General features: G+C 27.2%; 1 protein-coding gene across 1 annotated transcript; it reads left to right on the top strand.

Moving 5' to 3' along the window:
- Positions 1–744: 744 nt before the first annotated feature.
- Positions 745–7,481, top strand: LOC110607692 (probable membrane-associated 30 kDa protein, chloroplastic). The gene is made up of 11 exons (XM_021746837.2): positions 745–1,042; positions 1,772–1,893; positions 2,160–2,270; positions 2,529–2,593; positions 2,800–2,881; positions 3,722–3,796; positions 4,452–4,522; positions 4,617–4,699; positions 5,551–5,615; positions 6,508–6,582; positions 7,130–7,481. Exons 1-11 carry the CDS (start codon positions 886–888, stop codon positions 7,232–7,234), a joined length of 1,011 nt encoding a protein of 336 aa, XP_021602529.1. The 5' UTR covers positions 745–885; the 3' UTR covers positions 7,235–7,481.
- Positions 7,482–22,409: the final 14,928 nt, after the last annotated feature.

The following is a 22,409-nucleotide window of genomic DNA, read 5'->3' as shown; positions in this document are numbered from 1 at the left end:
CGGAAATGGGGAAAAAGCTCGCCCGTTTTCGGCTGAGGGACCTTTTTATAGTGGCTGGTCAGGCCACGTTCGGGGGCCGAACGTGCCTCCGCATGCATGCCATGTTCGGCGGCCGAACTTGGGGTTCGGCGGCCGAACCTGGACTTTCCTCACTTATGCTTTCGGGGGCCTAAAGGCGCTCCCGAAGGCCTGCATGTTCGGCGGGCGAACCTGAGTTTTCCTCCAAGGTTGTTTTTATGTAAAAACTCATTTTCATTTTACTTAAAACCATGAAATACCTTAAAACATTTTATGAAAACATAATTCTACCCTACTAGAGGCTTTCGACATCCGAGATTCTACCGGACGGTAGGAATTCCGATACCGGAGTCTAGCCGGGTATTACAGTGGCAAATATGAAATACCATATCCTATAAAGTCTGGAAATGAAGAATGACTAAATAGAAATCAATTGAATTGAAATTTTGTGAAAATTTTAATTTCAAACGGGGAGGGATAGGATAGACATGCCATAAATAATTATTAATTATTCATATGAATTTAAAGAATTAATTTAGTGACTTTGAAATTAATGAAAATTAATCAAAGACTAAAATTAATGAAAATTGAACTCTTATATGGGTCTCGGGTTGAGTAGCTAAATGGGCTCAAGATGGTTCGGAACCTAAGGAGACGGCCCAACCATGGTTAACCGAACGATCCGGTCCGGTTCAGTCGAAGAAAGGATCAAAATGGCGACGAAACAAAATAAACGGTACTAAATCAAATGATCCCCGTAGCAGTAGCGTCTTCGTTTCTGTCCAGAAATTTGATTTTCTGAAGCTTTTATCTGCTGATTAAAATTTTAAGCAATCAATCGAAGTCGATTGCTTTTGTTGCAGAATTATGGCTGCGAAAGCCCAATTAATTTCAGGATTGACCTTGCCATTGCCACCACCGCATACATCCACTTCGTCTTCTTCTTCCTCCAACCACAATAGCAGCAATACTCTCTCTGTGGTCAATCGACCACATCTCACAACGTCGTTTTTCAATGGCGGAGGTACCTTCTTTTCGCTTCTGTCCATTTTTCTTCGCTTATATATTCGTGGGTATCCCTTAGTTTTCACTCTGATAAATCGAGTTTGTCCTCTATATTGTGCTTTTGAGTTTTCTTTAGAGCTGGAATTTGATGCAAATTTGTGGAGCAGAAGATTGATAAAGAATTAACGTGGATGAGAATTTATCGAAATAGGCCAATTGGTTATATTAGCAAGAAACTAACTTTTTTCCAAGTATTTTAATGGGGAATTTTTTCTAGAAGATAACTAATTATCAGTCATTATGTGAAAAGAATTAGTAGTTAGTAAAATCTTTTTTATAATTACAGTTTTGAGTGAAACTAATCATGACCTGTGTATGATGCCATGTGACAGTGTTAGCTATGAGCCTGTAACTGTATACTGTTCGATAATATGTTCTTGGTTTAAATTTGATTCTTCAAGGATAGATTATGCTCATATGTTCATGTGGAAGTGTTATTAGCAGGAGTAGAGATCTTATTGCTGATATTCTAAAGTTTGATCATTCAATTGGAGTTGTTAATGAGCTCAAGATTGAGTTAAATACACAAACTTGTTAAGGTTACCCTACAAAATTTCAGTACTCTAATTGATTGCTGGGCTAAGAATCTCTCTCTCATGCACATGCACTTATGCTGTTGTCGCAGTGATTCTACTTTTATTCTTTGACTAATATTGATGTGCTGGGTAAAATTTAATTTTGTATGCAGTTGAAGCTCTAAAAGTTAGGATAAAGACTAATCCTTCAAGTAGGTCTCAATGTTATAGACAAGGTGGAGGTGCTCTTGGCACTCGTATGAACCTTTTTGATCGGTTTGCTAGAGTTGTCAAGGTGAGAATATGGGATGGTTCATGTAATAATCCATGAGTATCCTTTATATGGTCATTGTGACTAGTAATTGACTGATTGCAGTTTTTGATATCTTACACAAACAAAGTAATTTAGATCATTAAATACCCTCTTCGCTATGCTATGCAAGGGTAGAGCTCCCAGTTTACCTTCTGGTGACAAAACAGCATTAAAATATCCTTTAAGAGGCTTTTTTGGGGAAGAGCAATTGGAGTCATTTTTTCTAAATTCATCTATCCTAATTACAGTCATATGCAAATGCAATCTTGAGTAGTTTTGAAGACCCAGAGAAAATATTAGATCAGACGGTGCTTGAAATGAATGATGACTTGACAAAGATGCGTCAGGCCACAGCACAAGTAAGTATCATGATTCCTTTTCCCCCCTTTAATTGCTTATTTATTTTTTGTTTTCTTCGTACTTTATTCTTGTTTTCACATTTTTTTAATTCTTTCTTTTTTATGCACTAGAAATGACTGTTGTATATCTGAAGTTAAAATATCAGTGGAATGAAGACTTGCTAAGGAAAAAAAATAGGGATCCAAAGTTACTATTCTAGTGTGGGATTTGACTATTTTTTTTTCTTTTAATGGTTTTTGTCTCTGTGTTCTATTTAGGTGTTGGCATCTCAAAAACGTCTGGAGAATAAATACAAAGCTGCAGAGCAAGCTTCTCAGGATTGGTAAAATATAGCTCATCTTTTACATTTTAAATAATTTTCATCAATTTAGAAGACTTGTTTTTGAACTTGTTACTTGCCTCTACAATTTTTAATGTGTACTAATTGAACCATTTCCTGTTGTCACATTGGATTTATTACACTATCTACAAGCAAAATCTTTACTGTCTTAGCAATGGAATATTATTTCATCCTAAAGTACCATGCAGGTATCGTAAAGCACAACTTGCTCTTCAGAAAGGAGAAGAAGATCTTGCACGTGAAGCACTTAAAAGACGAAAATCTTTTGCTGTAAGTCGGAATCTTCCTAAAAGATTTAATTCTTAATTTTGTTCAAATTTTGATATTTTTATAATGATATCAAAAATCTACTTGAAGTTGTAGGTAGACTTGGAAGCAACTTCTCTTTAGTCAGTCCTTTCTGTACTTTCCTGCCCTTTTTTTTATTTGTTTTATTATACTAATACTATACTGTGTACATTTTGATATTTTGATGAGGAATACATCTGGCTTACATGAATTAGTAACAAAGAGTAAATTCATCAGATCCATGTGCTAAAAGATCGTATCAATGGCTAAGCTGCTCATTGTCTTCAAGCCTGCATTTGTAATGAATACCCACTGATTTTTAATAAGAGTAGAATAGGATAAGAGGGGATGAATCTTGCACTTTGCTGTGCAGCTGCATGTGTATTGTAGTTTCCGATGAAAAATGTAAACTGGTTAATTAATGCAAGGGTGACTGATTAGATATACATGTCATGGATTATGATGTTATCGCTTTCCTTAATGCACTTTTTTTTTTGATAAATATATATTACCATTTAATTAAATGGTTGAACTAGTTTCTGATGAAAAATGTAAACTGGTTAATTAATGCAAGGGTGACTGATTAGATATACATCTCATGGATTATGATGTTATCCCTTTCCTTAATGCTCTTTTTTTTTATAAATATATATTACCATTTAATTAAATGGTTGAACTTGTTGCTTACTGTTTGTTTGTTTGATTAGGATACAATATATTGTGGCCACAAATATAGAACTGGGTGGGAAAGCTGTGTCATTCAGGCATCGTATTTTCCAGAAATACCAGTGAAAATTGATTGTTCTGTTTTAATTCTTGCAGGATAATGCTAATTCCTTGAAAGCTCAACTGGATCAACAGAAAGGTGTCGTTGAGAACCTTGTCTCTAATACTCGGGTATGCTACTTGTTTGTCCTGCTGATATTCTAATCTAAATAGCTATGGAATTGTCATTGTCTTGAACTCTGTGGGACCTGTATATTCTTAATGAATGGCCTCTCCTAGAATCATGCATTCATGTGAGATGGTAAATTTTAAAATTGAAATTAAGAGATATAATATGACAAATTTATGGAAGAACGGAATGTAAATTGGTGTTGCTTCGGTTCTTTTTTTTTTTTATTAGATGCTGAAAATGATGTTAAATGCCTGAAATTGTGTAGTTGAATCTAGGAAGAGATGGAAATAGAAGCATAGTTTTACTCATCATAAATCAGAGTTGTGCTTTGAGTTATAATCATAAAGCACGGTTTTACTCTTCATAAATCAGAGATGTGTTTTAGGTTATAATCGTAAAGGAATAGATTGGGAAGAGTGTGAACCATTTTCCAGAAAGAGCATGAGGTTCTGCCCCATTTTGGATTCTGAGTCCAGAGATTGACATGTTAATCTTTTTTTTTTTGCTAACTGCCAAATTGTTTTTCCAATTTTCATGGACTGCTGAATACCTAACATTTTTCTTCTAAAATTTGGTATGTTTCTTAGTCAATAGGCATAATTGTATTCATGAACATGTTATTTATTCTTATATTCAATGAATTCCATTGTGTAGCTTTTGGAGAGCAAGATACAGGAGGCAAAATCTAAGAAAGATACACTGAAAGCACGTGCTCAGTCTGCAAAGTTTGTCTCTGCCCTCATTTCCTGTTGTGAAGTCCCCTTTCCTGTGTGTAGCCTCTTTATTTTTTCTATTAATGTCTCTTCTATGTTGCTTTAGAACTCAAACCAAAATGAATGAAATGCTTGGGAATGTCAATACAAGTAATGCTCTTTCAGCTTTCGAAAAAATGGAGGAGAAAGGTAAGACGTCTAGAATGAATATTTGTATTTCTCTTATATCTAAAGTCTGCTTTGTTCATTTCATTAATTCATTTCCTATCTCCAAACATGTGCTGTGGAATTGTCTCAAACACTCAACTCATGGACCTTAGAGTGTGTATTACATACACATAGATACCAATGAGACGATGATTTGCACACTTTTGCTTAATATTTGTAATGTTGCTAAGGTCTCACATATCCATTTTTTGTTTGTTAATTTCCCCATGTGCATGATATTTATTCATTATTTTATCACTCTTACTATATCCTGCATTACATACATAGGATGCACATTAGCAAATAAATTTAGTGGTATTTCTCTTCTGTTACACCAAATATTGAACTATACTTTGACTCTCAACTATTCTAACCTGTGGCTTCGCTGTTTCTTTAGTTATGACAATGAGTTCTTTCCATTACTCATTAACTATATTTTAACTCTCAGATCAAATTTAGTTATATGATAGAATTTCCTTACGAATAATTTATTGCTGGTATCAACAGTTTGATATTGTCATGGGATATGTCTTATGGTTGTTCATCCTTTCAAGTTAATTTTGGAAAAGCACCATATTAGAATGTATAAAAATTTCGAAAAAGCAGCTAGCAACTGCTTTTGAGCTGTTTCTAGTTTTTATGACTTGAACATGCCAAAAACACCTAAAAATAAATTTTATTGCCTTTAATTTGAAAAAAAGAGAGTTCCTAACAGCAGCTACAAATGCATTGCCAAGCAGATCTTTAACTATCCTATATTATTGCTGGTGAATAGTGGAAATTAAGTTGGATCTAAGCTTCTGCTTTTCTTTCTGGTGATTTCATCTTTATAGTAATGGCAATGGAATCGGAAGCAGAAGCCCTTGGCCAGTTAGCCACGAGTGAACTGGATGAAAAGGTATCTTTCTCCTTTTATTCCTCTTATGCTTGTGAATTTTTGAGGTCATGCACCTTTCACTACTTTGATCTTTGCATCTCATTCAAAGCAATGAGCAAAGCAACCTAATTTTCTTTCATGTTCTAATTACGTTCGCATGTCATGACCAACATGCATTATTGCCAGCCCTAAGCTCCATGCTTCTTGTTTGTTGCACAAAAATAGGCGCTGCTGCTACTTTATTGGTGAAGAAGAAACAGTCTTTGGAAATAGCTGATTTTATATCTGTTTAGATTTTTGTGGTCTGAAAATAAGTACCCGTGGCAAATTTCAGTTATATTATTTGGGTGTTATATTATTTTGGAATTTTCTAATTTTTGGAACAATAATAAATTTATGTTACTGCAATGACATCTGCCTTGTAGTGTAGGCAGTCAAGGACTCAGGGGTGGACTTTTGGTTATTCCGCCATTTCCTTGGAGTCCAAAAAGAATGATCCCAAAGTGGTTTTGTTCATACCACTGTTGTGGATTAAGTAATAGGCAACTTTTTTTTCTCTTCATTTTGGCTTCTTAGTTATGTAATTTATCAAGGTTAACATTTGATATCCCTTAACATGTGTGTGTGTTTTTTTTTTTTAAAAGAATATATTTTTGGAGGAATGGAATTTATTGAGAAATTAAAAATTTAAAAATATTGCAGTAAGCTTGTTTGCTGCTTTTCTTGTTGTGCATGCCAATGTGTCATTCTCCATGTTTGAGATATTAAAGCAAGTTCTAACCTTAATTCCCTATTAGACTTCCAAACCTTGAATACCTTTAAGAGCATTCTTTATGCTTGAACTGGCAGTGATGATTTCTTGTTGAAAAATTTCACTGGTAAGGCGTACCATTCTTGTATATCTGTTTTGTAGTTTGCCCTGCTCGAGAGCTCATCAGTTGATGATGATCTTGACAACCTGAAGAAGGAACTCTATGGTAGCAAAGTGGTATGTCTTCACATATTCTTATATATAAAATGGAGTATTCTTATATGGGCAAGGCTTCTCATCAGATTTATAAGAATACATTGTTTCCTTGTTATTTTCTGATCCTAAAATTGTTATTCTGTTTAGTCATTCAGCCTTTTGTTTTTTGGTTTGCTTGTGTGCGGTTCGTGCTGAGTATTAGTTGAGCATAAAAACTAGACAAGAATTTATGGGTGAATTATATTTGAGACAGTAATGAATCCTGATTAACACAGGTAATAATGTGAGGGGAAAAAATGAGTGGTTGGGTTTGAATCTTCCAATTTTTTTTTTCCAGAAAACAGAAACCAATGAAAATATTTTTAAAGCTTCCATATGAGCAAGGCTTTTCCTTTGGTTTCTGGAAAGACCTTTACTTTTTTCCTTTTTTGTTTCCTTTTTTCAGATATTATCAAAAAAAACCTGAAGGAAAGGAAAGATTACAAATAAAATTGTGAAAAATTTCTTAAAATTTGAAATATTAATTGTCAGCTTGGCAGTTTCATCTTTTGTTTGTCCTGTTTAACAGAAAGGAGAACTGCCGCCTGGGAGAACAACCGTAAGCAGCTCCATTAGAGATCCTGAGATTGAGATGGAGCTCAATGAATTGAGACAAAAGAGAAGGGAATTCTAAAACAACTGGAATCTGTAGTTGCAAGTACATCGTTGGAATTGGTCTCTTCTGCCCAATATTTTAACTTGTAGAGCTAAAGGCCAAATAATCAGCCATTGTATAGATGCATCAAACTCAAAATAACTAGCCATTTTTTTCTCTTCCAAAAATTCTTATACGCACTTGGTGTATTTGCAATTGGCTAATAGGATATTATTATTCAAGTATATACATTTGGCAAATAGGATATCATTATTTTAAATTTAAACGTGAAATCTACTATCATTTTGGTTAATTTATTATTTATTTATGAAAAAATTATTCTTTTAGTTTCGGAGATATACCGTAATTAACGGATTCGTTTCATTATTTTTAGAATATAACATTTTTGTCCTTAAGATTTAATTTTATTAAAATTAGAGGTTTTGCCATAAAAAATTTCGTTAGTAACAGAAAAAAAATGATTGAATTATATTTTTAGAACTAAACAAAATTTAATTCGTACAAATTTATAGGTTTTCACTCAAAGAATTAAAGGAAAAAACACGTTTTCATCTTTAAGATATTATATAATTAATAGATTTGTCTCTCTATTTTTTCGAATTCAATACTTTAATCCTTAAAATTTACTTTAATCCTTGAAATTTAATTTTGTCAAAATTTAAAAAAGAAAATTTCAAATTTAATTTTTATAAATAAATAAAAATTTTAATAAATTTAAAATTTAAATTCAGATAATAAAAATTAAAATATATAAAATTTAAATTATTAAAAATAAAATATTAAAACTCAATAGAAATTATTTTTATAATACTGCTCGCAGTTGATCACTGTTCGCCATTTGAAAAATTCATTAAAACATCTCTTACATTTTAAAAAGTCTATTAATTAGTTTTTTCGTAAATTTTAATCGTTAAGTATTATAAAAAAAATCTAATATACTCCTGATATGAAGAGACTAATTAGTAAATTTTTTAATAATTTAAGGGACCGACTAATAATTTTTTTAAAACTATAAGGACTAAATAGTAAAATATTTAGTGATAAAATTAATAGAGAAACTAATTAGTAGACTTTTTCAAACATCAATGACATCTTAATATATTTTTCAAAATTAAGAGATTAAGTAGCAAGTGTTTTCATACACTATTATTATTGATAAGAATATTTTTAAAATTATATTTATTCTTTTTCTTTTGACCAAATAAAAATTATTAACTTAACAAAAATTTTTAACGTAGATATTTTAAATTTTGATGAAATTAAATCTTAAGGATAAAAATATTGAATTCTAAAAGTAAAAGAACAAATTCATTAAATATGTTATATCTCAAAGACTAAAAAATAATATTTATGGGCTCGTATTCAGTTGGAATAAGAATTACTAAATTTGCAAGAATCCAATGAAATTCTTCACTTGAAACATTATTGCCTAAGTTACATTTATCCTTTTATAAATATGTACAAATATGATATTAGATATATTTATTTTACTTCATAATTGTTTTGAAATAAAAATGTTTATAATTTAAAAAAAATATTTATAATTCTAAGAAGTATTCTGATCTAGTGCATTTTCTTTCTAATGAATTCATTTGAGCAGAATTCTTTTACCCTTTACTGGAAAAAGAAGAAATTTCCAAAATCTCGATTAAATTTTTATTAATTCTCATACTTAAAAATATTATAATGGAATAATTAAATTCTTTTTAAAAAAAATCATACAAAAAATAATGTAATTTTATGGGAATTGTTTTCTTTTAAATGAATCCTTAATGAAATTGAATCAAATGTATAACGTGTACGCATTTCAACAAGAATTTTTGTGTACTTGCATGGCTGCCGTCTGGTCCACAGAAGTAGGCTGCTGCTTTTGGTCAAGTTCTGATGGCTTCTCAACTCTCAATTGTGTGCTGCTGCAATAGAAATTTGGCTTTTTCCATTCAATTGGGGTATCTCTTCTTTTACTTATTATTTACTCTTTATTTTTCTCCAAATTGTGTTTGAAATTTATTTCAGTAGAAAATTTATTCATATTTGACATTTCACATTATGACACAAAATTTATGTCCATCATTCAAAGTCTACCATTAGAATTCATACACAAACCATATCAATTTTAACAAAATTAGACTGCATATATATAATCTATTTTATAAAAAAAAAACCCAACTTTTAATCTTTAAAAAAAAATAATTTACCGTATAATTCCGAAAATTAATCAAAACCCAATGTTTTTTAAAAATAAATAATATAATTATTAAATTTTTATTGTATTAACAAAATAGTCTTTCCATTAAATTTATTATTAATCAATTATAAGAATTAAAAATATGTATTCACAGTGTTAATCTGATGGTAATCTGATGGTAAGTGCAATTTAATAAATCTGAAAGATCGTATATTATATTCCTTTAATTTTTAATTTTTATTTTAAAAAAATAAAATAAAATAAAATTATAAGAATTAAATTATTATAAAAATTGAAATCTTAACAGTAGACTATTAAGTCATAGCCATAATCACAACTCTTTCAACACTACCCACATGGCCATGACTCACTTGCTCAAAGGCATTATTCAAATTAAGAAAAAATATATATAAACACTATAATAAGTAATTATTATTATAAACATCATTAGTCAATATTCAAAATTTTCAATATTAGACTTACATTTGCCAACATGGCCCTAAAATTAATTATTTTTCTAAAATTTTCAATCTTGGAGTTGATGACATAAATATCCACGTCATGAAGAAGATTGAATATATAAATAGTATTCAAAACCTTACAATTTAGTAGGACAGACGCATTCAAACTAAGAAAAATTTTTTAAAAAAATTTCCCATGTTTTAGTTTTACCCGGCAGAGCTCCACCAATCATAATTTTTTTCAATTTTTTTATTAATAATTTTTTATGCTATAATTAATATATAAATTAATTATTATAATAGTATTTAATTATTTATTTTTTTAAATAAAAATTTAAAGAATCTCTTAAAATTTAATTTAAATAATATATTATTAATAATTATTTTATTTTTTCAATAAAATTTAATGCTCTCATTTTATATTAAATATAGTATAGTTGAAAAAATTAATAGAAAAAACTTGTTATTTAACTAAAATGATAATCTTTTAATATATATAACAAATTTTAAAGTGTATATAAATTACGAATCAAAAAAGTATATCAATTATTTTTTATAAAATAAGATTGATATAAAATGTTTAATTAATATAAATTAAAATATTTATATTATAAAAGTTAAATTTGAATTAGATTTAATTTACTCAAAAACTAATTCAATGGGAAAATTGACTATGACTCATATAAGGAACACATTATCCCTTTCTACAATCGATATATGATTCAACGCACTCCTCACGCCCAGAATTTTACTGGTGCGTGACACATTTATGAGAGTTCCAATATTAGATGAGAGGTCCAATATTAGATGAGAGACTCTGATACCATGTTAAATTTGGATCAGACTTAACTCACTCAAAAGCTAATTTAAGGGGAAGAATTGCCTATGAATTTAAGGATACATTATTCATTTCTACAATTGACATATAATTCAATAATAAATTTTAAAATTAATAATTAATTAGAAGGTTTTTAAAAAAATAAAAAAATATTATTTAATTTTTATAATATAAAAAAGTTAAAAGATATATTAAAATATTTTTAATATTAAAAATCTAGTAATTAATTTTTTATAGTAATTTTAGCTATAAGTATTTATTATTTAGTATTTGTGATATGATAAAACTTAGAGTTAGTAATAAAAAAAGCCATTCTTTTTTATTTTTGTAATTATATTCTATCCTTTTATAATTTATTAATTAAACTCTACAATTCTATATTTATTTCAATTATATCCTAATATTAGATTTTTTATTAAAAATAAATGGAATTGCTATATTATCTATCATGTTATTGCTGTATCACTCCGCCACGTCAATTAAATTTAAAGTAGAAAGTTATAATTTTATGATTTAATTGATAAAATTTTAAGGTTTAGAGTTCAATTGCAATTTTTTTTTAAAAGTTAAAGATTTTTTGGTTATTTATCTTAAAATTAAAATTTATAATATGAAAATAATAATTTATGTTGTTATTATTATTATAAATTTTTTAATTTTATCAATAATTTAGTATATTACTTTATTTTAATTTAATTAAAAATTAATCCACATCCTAATTTTTTAAATTCATACTAATTATTATTATTAATTAAAAAAGTGTATAATCAAATATATATTAATTATATTTTATAATATGAAATATAAAATTAATTTAAAATTATATTTAGTATAATTTACTTTTAAGAATATAAAATAATAAAATAGTTATAACTATATTTTAATATTTTTTTTAAAATAACATTTCTTACTTTCAACCATATTATTAATTATATATTTTTTTAAATTACAATAATAATTTGTGTGACTTAATTTAGAATTAAATTAAAATAAAATTAATATAAAACTAAAAAATTTATAAATTATTTTTAATATTATCAATTTTAATTTTAAGAGAAATGGTAAAAAAAAATTTTAATTTTTAAAAAAATTTATAATTACACTGTAAACTTTAAAAATTTATCGATAAAGTAAGTTGTAATTAAAAAATTAAATAATTAATTTTAATATAAAAATATGGAATTTAACCGGTAAACCTTACGTAACATAATTAACATAATTGTAACGATGAAAAATAATAGAATTTTTTTTTTGTTATTAATTCTAAAACTTATTAATAATTAGTCTATTAATTTTAAAAAATTTTATACGCCAATTAATCTTTCGATTAAAATTAATAAAAAATTAATTAATAAATTTTTTAAAATTTCAAAAATAATTTAATATATTTTTTAAAATCCACAAGTTAATTAATGAGTATAGAGATTTAAAAATAATTTTTTCTAAAAGATTAATCATATCTATATTTTATTAGCTTGACATATCAAGTCTATTCTTATTGTTATGTTGCATAGTATGACTATTTCAATATAAATATTTGGTCAACACGTTGCCTCCCAAACCCAACCAAAAAGCTTTACGTTCAAAGAGAGGTAGCAACACAAAGTCCTACACTTTTACTATAAATACCCCAACCACCTCATCTCCTCTCTCATCCCAGTCCACATTCATCATCAATCACTAAACAACTCTCTCTCTCTCTCTCTCTCTTTCTGGGTATACAGAAAAGTTCTGATTTTTCTCTGCAGCTACTTAGTGCAGTTCATTTTGGAAGAAGATGATGAGTTTCAGCAGCAAGTCAACCACTGTTCTAGCCATTTTCTTTATTTTGGTGGCTGTTTTCTGCCAGGTTAACGTAGAAGCGACTAGGATGTTGCTGGAGGATTTTGCCTCTGAAAATCATCTGGAGACTTATTCGTCTGTGTATGAGAAGGCAAAGAATACTATGGCATGTTGGCTTGAACGCCTAGCATCAGGACCCAGCCCCAGAGGCCCTGGTCACTAGTTCCTTTTTGGCTTTATTCTTGATGGGTGATCGATAAAGCAAGAAACTTTAAGGAATTTTCATCTATATAACGAAATCAAAGGAAAGGAAATTAGTCATTGCTTTCTTTTGTTCTTTGTTAGTTTCTTAATTTGTTTTAGAATCAAAATATACTTGTGTTGTAATAACTTTTTCATATCTGGAAAAAAAAATGTAAATAAAACACATATATTATTCATTTATTTCACATAATATTGTTAGATTTTATGTTAGAGTGTTCAAAACCGAACTAAACTAAATAAACTGGAAATTGAAATTTTAGTATTTATAAAAATCAAACCGAATCAATTTTAATTAAAAATTGAATCGAATTAAACCGATTTTAGTATTTATAAAAATCAAACCGAATCAATTTTAATTAAAAATTGAATCGAACTAAACCGATCTAATTCAGTTCGATTTAATAAATTTTTTATTTTTTATATTTTAATATTTTAAAATTTAATTAAAATATTTTAATTTTAATATAATTTAATTTCTCTATAGTATTTGAAAATAATATATTATTATCACTAATCAGTTCGATTTAATTTTTTTGATTTTTTTCTGATCAAAATCGAATCGAATTGAAATAACTGAAATTTTTGAAATTAAAAATCAAACCGAATCGAAATTAATAAACAATCAAACTAAAATTTTAAATTAATTCAATTCAATCGGTTTTTTTATTTAAACGGAATAATGCGGACCCTATTTATATTTTTTTTAAGAATTTTCTTATGAACTCGCATAAATTTCTCATACAAATATGATATTTGTGTATTCGGTCAATAAAATATAATTAATTATGAGTCGAACGAGTATGAGAATTTTTCTATAGCACAACCAACAAGCGTTTATAGTTATTTATGTAACGGTTAGCTTACATTTAATATAGAATTATTTTATTTTAAAAGGAATAATAGCAAAAAAGAAAAAAAAATCCTAAATTTATTATTTTTTAAATGATTTTACTCTCTAATTTTCATAATAGATCTACCCTAAATTAATTATATTCATTAAGTTATTTGTACCCTAACATTAACTTCTTTCATTAAATTTAAACCTATTGCCACAGTAGCTCTCTAATCACTACCCATTGACAAATTTAAACCTAATCAGCTATAACCCTTAAAACTTACGTAACCAGTGCTAAAAGTAAATATAAGGGAGGCTGAAAAGTTTACTTAGGGACCAATTTGAACCAAACAAGAACTATAATTTTCTTTCTTTCTTTGTTTTCTCTAATATTCGACGTGGTATCATAGCAATCTCACTTGTATAGTTACACTAGAGATATTCATAAACTCTAATATCACCACCTTTTTTACATGGTATCAAACACAGGCTAGTTTACAATTTGCTTAATCTTTTATTGAATCTCAAAATACTGAAACTGCGGAGTATCATATATATAAAAATGGTGAGAACAGTTATTAATAGAGATAGAGTTACGTATCAAGGGATTGGAGCTAGGGGTGAGCATTCGGTCGGTTCAGTTTAAAATTGAACTGAACCGAATAAATTGAAAATCGAAATTTTAGTATTTATAAAAACCGAACCGAATCGATTCTGATCAGAAACCGAATCGAACCGAACCGGTCTGATTCGGTTCGATTCGGTTCGGTTTTGATCGGTTTCCATTTTTAATAATTTTTTTTTAATTTTTTACACTTTATTTTTAGTATTTTAAAATTTAATTAAAAATTTTTAATCTTAATATAATTTAATTTTTCTATATTATTGAAAAAACCTATTATTATCACTAATCGGTTCGGTTTGATTTTTTCGATTTTTTTCTGATCAAAACCGAACTGAACCAAAATAATCAAAATTTCTGAAATTAAAAACCGAACCGAACCAAAATATATAAAAAATCGAACTAAATTTTCAATTCGATTCGATTCGGTCGGTTTTTTCGGTTTGAACCGAATACTGCTCACCCCTAATTGGAGCCATGATTTTTGATAACTCAAAACCAATTTGAGAATAATATTTATAAGTGCTCTTCGCCCTAATTGGATCCAATTATCTGTCATGGAGTAGACTATGATTCTCTTATTTGTATTTTAGAGATATTTTGGTTTATGGTGAACCGGATTCAGATAAGTATTTTTCTTATTTCAATTCGTTCATATTGACTAATAACCAGAGAGCATTCAATTGATGGAGCTAATTTGTATTTACAGTCTCAGAATAGAGAATTCATAATAAGCTCCTTAATATAAAGTTTTAGTCTAATTTAAAAATCAAAACTGATTGACCAGTTCGGTTTTGAGCCGATTTTAAACCGATTTATGGTCCAAACAGGATTGTGGCCAAGTCTATTTATGACTAGTGCAAATAGAAATTAACTAGCAAATAGAAATTTTATTTTTTCAGCAAAAATTTTAATTTTATTTGATTTATAAAAAATATTTATCTACATGTATAAAATTTTCAAAATAAAATTTAATTTTAAGTAAAGAAATAAAAAAAATTACATACATAAAATTTTACAAGTTAAATTAATTTGATCATATTAAATATTGAGTATAAATTTTTAAATTTTTTTAATTTAAGTTGCCTAAACTATTATTTGTTAAAAAACACTATTTAATTTTAATGTTTTGATTTATATTTAAGATTTTTTAAATTTAAAATATAATAAAATTATTATCGCTTAATTTTGTCAATTTATAAAAATTTAAAATACAATCAATAAATTTAGAGCGTAATTAATAATATATGTGATTAATTTAATATTTTTTTAATAAATGGTTAATTTATATTTAATTATCATAATTTTTATAATTCTAAGTGTTTAATGGTTTAATTTCAACGGTTATTAAATTTTGTATATATTAAATTAATAAATTAAATAATTAATGAATAATTTACCTTATAAATATTTTAAAAATAAAAAAAATTAAGCAAAACACGTGAAGTTAAAATCTTAAAAATTAAACATAAACTTTTTAAATTAAATAAAAAAAAATATAAATTAGAATGGCCGCTTTAAAATTATATTGGTATTAGACTTTATTTATAAGAGAATTATTATTAAACTCTTGAATTTTTAAAAATTTTAGTAATTTTTATTTTTATAAAAACAATTCAATTAAAATATTCATATATTTTATAAAATTAAATTGTTTAGTTAAAGTAACTGATAGTCCATTTGTTTTATTTTTAATAAAAAAATATAAATATTTAAATGTATAAATAATGATACATATAATTAAAATTATATGAATTAAATAATATAAAATATTTAAAAATATGTTAATAAATTTATAAAAATTAAAAAATTTATTTTTTTAAATATAAAAATATTTTAATTAAATAATTTTTAAATAGAATAAATTAATAAATTTTTTAAAAAATTTAAACACTGAATAATAATTTTATTTATTTATTTAAAATTAACAAAAATTATATAAATACCCTTATAACATTTTAAAAAAAATTTAGTGGGTCATGGCCCCTTACCCAATAAGTAGATCCGTCATCGAGGAGACTCGTGATTAGCTAAAAGAAGGAAGTCATTGGAAAAGTCTGTACGGAACCGTTTAGTTTAGCTACCGAATCTAACTGATAGCTAATAATTGATTGTAATTAATAGTTGATGATTGATATTAAATATTTCATAAATTATATTTAATTATTATTATTGGTATATAAAATAATTAATAAAAGTATATATTAATTTATTATATTAATAAGATAAAAATAAAAATATTAATTTATTGTAAAAATTATATATTTTAATTACTATATGTTATATAATAAATTAATATTTTTATATTTATTCGTTAATATAATGAATTGAGATATATTTTTATTAATTATTTTACATATTAATAATAATAATAATTAAATATAATTTATCAAATATTTAAAATATATCAATTATGAGTAATATTTAACAATTATACTAAATAGGTCCTTAATAGATTAATCGAATTAAACTACCGTTTGGCATATTCAATTAAGACACGTATATTAAATTGTTGTCGTGTGTTCTTGTTTTTGCGTGACTCCGTTATCTTTTCGGTCCTTTTCTCACAAAAGCTGTATTAGAATTGAAGACTCAGTTTGCCTTTACTAGGTCAACTTTGAGAAGTTTATTAAAAATAAGATAACAAATTAAAATTATTAAATTTTATTATATATTAAAAAATATTTTTAAAATTTTTTAAAAATAAAATAATATTAAATAAAATTATAATATAAGTGGACCATTCGGTCGGTTCAATTTAAAATTTTAGTATTTATGAAAATTGAACTGAATCGATTTGGTTAGCAATTGAATCGAACTGAATCGGTTAGTTCGATTCAATTTAATTTAAATTTTTTTATTTTTCCAATTTATTTTTAATATTTTAAAATTTAATTGAAATATTTTAATTTTATTATGATCTAATATATCTATATTATTGAAAATAATATATTATTATTACTAATCAGTTTGATTCGATTTTTTTGATTTTTTTTGATAAAAATTAAACCGAATGAAATAATTAAAATTTTTAAATTTATAAATCGAATCAAATCGAAATGAATAAAAAATCGAATTAAATTTTCAAAATAATTTTGTTTGATCAATTTTTTCGATTTGCTCACTCTTAATAATATTTAATTTATATATTATTATAATATAAAAAAAATATACATTATTTTAGAAACAATTAAAAATGAAAAATAAAAAAAATATGGGATCTATAATTTTAAAATTTATGTAAATTGCGAGTTTATATTTCGCTAAAAATTTAAAATTATTATAAAATATAATAATATATTTTAATAAATGATTTATTTTATATTAAATAAAATTATAATTTTAACCTATTTTTTATTTATGGAATGCAACAATCTATAAATTATTATTTTTTATAATTAAATTTAAATATATAACATAATAATTTGCCAAAATTGCTTTAAATATAGTTTAGTAGTAGTAGTGGCAGTATTTTAGTTGCCTCCAGCTTTTCTTGCCAGGTACATAAAAGAATTCTTTAAATTCCTTTGTTTTCTTCTGCTCTGTTATTAGAGGATCGCTCTTCCTTAATTTCCTCAATTAACTGTCCCTGCTTTGCTTCATGTTCGAAGTTTGGAGGACCACCATGTTATGTGTAGCCAATCGTTAGTGCTTGTTTTCCTTGATCTCGATCTCCTCTAATCACTCTCCCTAAATTCCTCTTCTTGTCCCTGTCTTCCTCCCAAATTGCTTCCGCTGTTGCTACATGTTTTGCTTCCCTGCGGCCTCTTGCTACTTAACAAAAAATATATATATGCATGGGAATTCAAAATCAGATACTTCCACTCAAAGACAAGATTCCTCATTCCCAGAAGCTCAACAACTCTAGCAGAAGCTCTCTCTCTCTAGATCTCTTTCAGGGTATACAAAAAAGTTTTGTTTTTATCTTTGCAGCTACTTGGTGCATTGCATTTTGGAAGAAGATGATGAGTTTCAGCAGCAAGTCAACCACTGTTCTGGTTATTTTCTTTATCTTGGTGGCTGTTTTACGTCAAGTTAGAGTGGAGGCAACTAGGGTATTGCAAGAGGATTTTGCCACTGAAAATCATCTAGAGACTTATTCATTGGTGTATGAGAAAGCAAAGAATACCATGGCATGTTGGCTTGAAAGTCTAGCCTCAGGCCCTAGCCACAAAGGCCCTGGTCACTAGTTCGGGTTTTGTCTGTGTTCTTGATGGGTGATAGGTAGATGCTGGATTTTTCATTTACATAAGAAAGTCATAGAAAGTAAAAGATACTGCTTTCCTTTTTGTTTTAGAATCAAAACATAACTGCGTTGTTAATAGGTTCGCTATATATTGTCTGAAAAAAAATGTAAATAATATAAATTCTTTTATCCCATAAATTAATTTTTGTCATATTAATTAATTAAAATAGCAATAATTTTATGATATAAAATAAATTATTTATAAAAATATGTTATTATATATAATTTGTTCAATGATATTTTCAAAATTGTGAAATATTAAATTCAATTTTTAATTCAAATTAATTAACAAAATTTATGTAGGCTTCATCTATCACACAAATTCAATTATTATAATTATCTTTCCATGATAAACTTCTATTTATCTATTGGAAATAATTCTAATTAAATCTTTTTATTTTTATTCCAAGGTTAAATAAATTTAATTTAAATTTTTACTCAATTAAAATTTTATATTTTTGTTAAAAACCAAATAAGTCTTAATATAATATAATATTATATTATTTTTAATGATAAAATATATTTTTTATAATTTAAAATATAAAAAATTTAGTTTTTTAATTAACATAAAAATTTTAAAAATATATAAATATAATAAATAATTTTTAAAATTATAAAAATAAAATTATATTATTAGCTTGACATATCGAGTCCTATTCTGATTGTTATGTTGCATAGTATGACTATTTCAATATAAATATTTGGTCAACACATTCCCTCCCAATTGCCAACCAAAAAGCTTTACGTTCAAAGCGAGGTAGCAACACAAAGTCCTAAACTTTTACTATAAATACCCCAACCACCTCATCTCTTCTCTCATCCCAGTCCACACCATCATCAATCACTATACAACTCTCTCTCTCTCTCTTTCTGGGTATATAGAAAAGTTCTGATTTTTCTCTGCAGCTACTTAGTGCAGTTCATTTTGGAAGAAGATGGTGAGTTTCAGCAGCAAGTCAACCACTGTTCTAGCCATTTTCTTTATCTTGATGGCTGTTTTCTGCCAGGTTAACGTAGAAGCGACTAGGATGTTGCTGGAGGATTTTGCCTCTGAAAATCATCTGGAGACTTATTCGTCTGTGTATGAGAAGGCAAAGAATACTAAGGCATGTTGGCTTGAACGCCTAGCATCAGGACCCAGCCCCAAAGGCTCTGGTCACTAGTTCCTTTTTTGCTTTATACTTGATGGGTGATCAATAAATCAAGAAACTTTATGGAATTTTCATGTATATAAGGAGTCAATAAAATATAATTAAATATGAGTCGAATGAGTATAAGAATTTTTCATTTATAGCACAACTAACAAGCATTTATAGTTATTTATGTAGCAGTTAGCTTACATTTAATGATATTATAGAATTATTTTAAAAGGGATAATGGCAAAAGGAGAAAAAAATTCTAAATTTATTATTTTTTAAATGATTTCACTCTTTAATTTTCATAATAAATCTACCCTAAATTAATTATATTCATTAAATTAATTGTACCCTAACATTAACTTCTTTCATTAAATTTAACCCTATCGCCACAGTAGCTCTCTAATCACTACCCATTGACAAATTTAAACCTAATTAGCTATAACCCTTAAAACTTACGTAGCCTGTGCTAAATGTAAGTATAAGGGAGGCTTGTAATCAGGGGCGGACCGGCGACCGGAAAATGCTTTGAAGGGGGAAGGAAGGTGCCGCAGCGGCACAGCTGGTGGTGCTACAACAGTGGTGGTGATGGAAGCTCCTGGCTCCGCCATTGGTAGAAAGACATGTCCAATGACACTCGTAGTTTGCCGCCGTGAGATTTTATTGAAGGCTGAGAAGTAGCAAGAAAAGCCACGCATCTATGATGGGTTAAGACACAGAGAGAGCTTGAATAATGGTGATAGCTATGGTGCCCTATCAAAGGGAAGCTCCTGATTCCGCCACTGCTGGTAATTGACCAAAAAAAAAAATGTTAGCAAGTTAGTTGAGCTGGCTGGAAATCATGAGGAGACCCCGTTAGTTAGTTTAGCTTAGCTTTGTATATATAGTAAGACATGTAGAGAAGGATTCATTCGTTTCTTCATTCAACAACTGTACTCTGTGGCCTTGTTTGGTCGAAGGTAACTTAACTAGATAATTTGAAGTTCTTAAAAAATTTTAAAATTATATCTGTTTGCTTGACACGTTTTTAAAATTTTTAAACATTCATAATCTTTTCTTCACTTGGTAGAGTAGAAATAACATACTTCTCTGTTATTTTCTGAAAAGTTTACTTAGTGACCAATTTGAATCCTACAATACCTATAATTTTCTTTCTTTTTTTATTTTTCTTTGCTTTCTCTAATATTCAACAGCAACACAACATCATAGCAATCTCACTTGCACAGTTGCACCGGAGATATTCATGAACTCTGATATCACCATCTTTCTTTCACATATTCAACATGGTATCAAACACTAAAGTTACGGAGTATCATATGTGAAAATAGTGGGAACAGTTATTAATAGAGATGGAGTTGCGTATCAAGAGGCTGGAGCCATGAATTTTCATAACTCAAAAATAATATGAGAATGATTTTCATAAGTGCTCTCTGCCCTAAATGGATTCAATTATCTGTTATAGAATAGACTATGATTCTCTTATTTGTATTTTAGAGATATCTTGATTACGATTTCCTTATCTCAATTCGTTGATATTGACTTATAGGAAGAGAGCATTCAATTGATGGAGCTAATTTTGTATTTACAGTGTCATAATAGAGGGTTCATAATCAGCTCCCTAATATAAAATTTTAGTCTAATTTAGGAACCGAAACTGATTGACCAGTTCGGTCTTAAAGCCGATTTCAAACTGATTTATGGTCCAAACAGGATTTATATTTGGACAGAAGGTGCAGTGGAGTCTAGGGGTGAGCATTCGGTCGGTTCGGTTCAAAACCGAACCGAACCGAATAAACCGAAAATCGAAAACCGAATCGAACCGATTTTGGTCAGAAACCGAATCGAACCGAACCGGTCTGATTCGGTTCGGTTTGATCAGTTTCGATTTTTAATAATTTTTTTATTTTTTACACTTTATTTTTAATATTTTAAAATTTAATTAAAATATTTTAATCTTAATATGATTTAATTTCTCTATATTATTGAAAAAATATATTATTATCACTAATCGGTTCGGTTCGGTTTTTTTGGTTTTGTTCTGATAAAAAACGAACCGAACCGAAATAATCAAAATTTCTGAAATTAAAAATTGAACCGAACCGAAATATATAAAAAACCAAACTAAAATTTTAAATCGATTCGGTTCGATCGGTTTTTTCGGTTTGAACCAAATACTGCTCACCCCTAGGTGCAAGAAGTCCTTTTCAAAATCAGTTCCTACAAAGCTTCAGTTGGCATATTCCTTACTAAACCATTCACGTCTTCCTTATTCCATCAATTTCAGTCCAAGATGGGATTGTTTAATGCCAATCCATCTCCGTTTTAAAGGAGGGATGTAACTTGTGCTAAATGTAAATATAAGTTATAAGTGAGACTGATACAGAAATTTAAATTAGGGGATTTAATTTTATTTTTTCAGTGAAAATTTTAATTTCACTTAATTTATAAAATATACTTATTTATGTGCATAAAATTTTTAAGATAAAATTTAATTTCAAGTAGAGAAACAAAAAAAATTCCCATGCATAAAATTTTACAAGTTAAATTAATTTGTTCACATTAAATATTAAATATAAATTTTTAAAACTTTTTAATATAAGTTGTTTAAACTATTATTTATTAAAAAATACTATTTAATTTTAACATTTTAATTTATATTTAAAACCTTTTAAATTTAAAATATAATTATAAATTATTAAACTCTTTTTATTTACACTAAACAGTAGTGTTGATTGTATTTTAAATTTTCATAAATAAAATTATTATCGTTTAATTATTATAATTTTTTTTTAAAATAGGGGTTAGAGGAGTAGAATTTTAG

The sequence above is a fragment of the Manihot esculenta genome, chromosome 4, assembly GCF_001659605.2.
Source record: "Manihot esculenta cultivar AM560-2 chromosome 4, M.esculenta_v8, whole genome shotgun sequence".
Classification (NCBI taxonomy): domain Eukaryota; kingdom Viridiplantae; phylum Streptophyta; class Magnoliopsida; order Malpighiales; family Euphorbiaceae; genus Manihot; species Manihot esculenta.
The sequence above is the reverse complement of the archived record's forward strand: the minus strand, read 5'-3'. Positions and strand labels throughout refer to the sequence as shown.

Bases quoted from the DNA above. Each gene is read 5' to 3' on its own strand.
- LOC110607692 (XM_021746837.2), top strand. From the start codon at position 886: ATGGCTGCGAAAGCCCAATTAATTTCAGGATTGACCTTGCCATTGCCA. The intron at 2,594-2,799 runs GTAAAATATAGC...AGTACCATGCAG, and splicing joins GAGCAAGCTTCTCAGGATTG to GTATCGTAAAGCACAACTTG. The intron at 3,797-4,451 runs GTATGCTACTTG...TCCATTGTGTAG, and splicing joins ACCTTGTCTCTAATACTCGG to CTTTTGGAGAGCAAGATACA.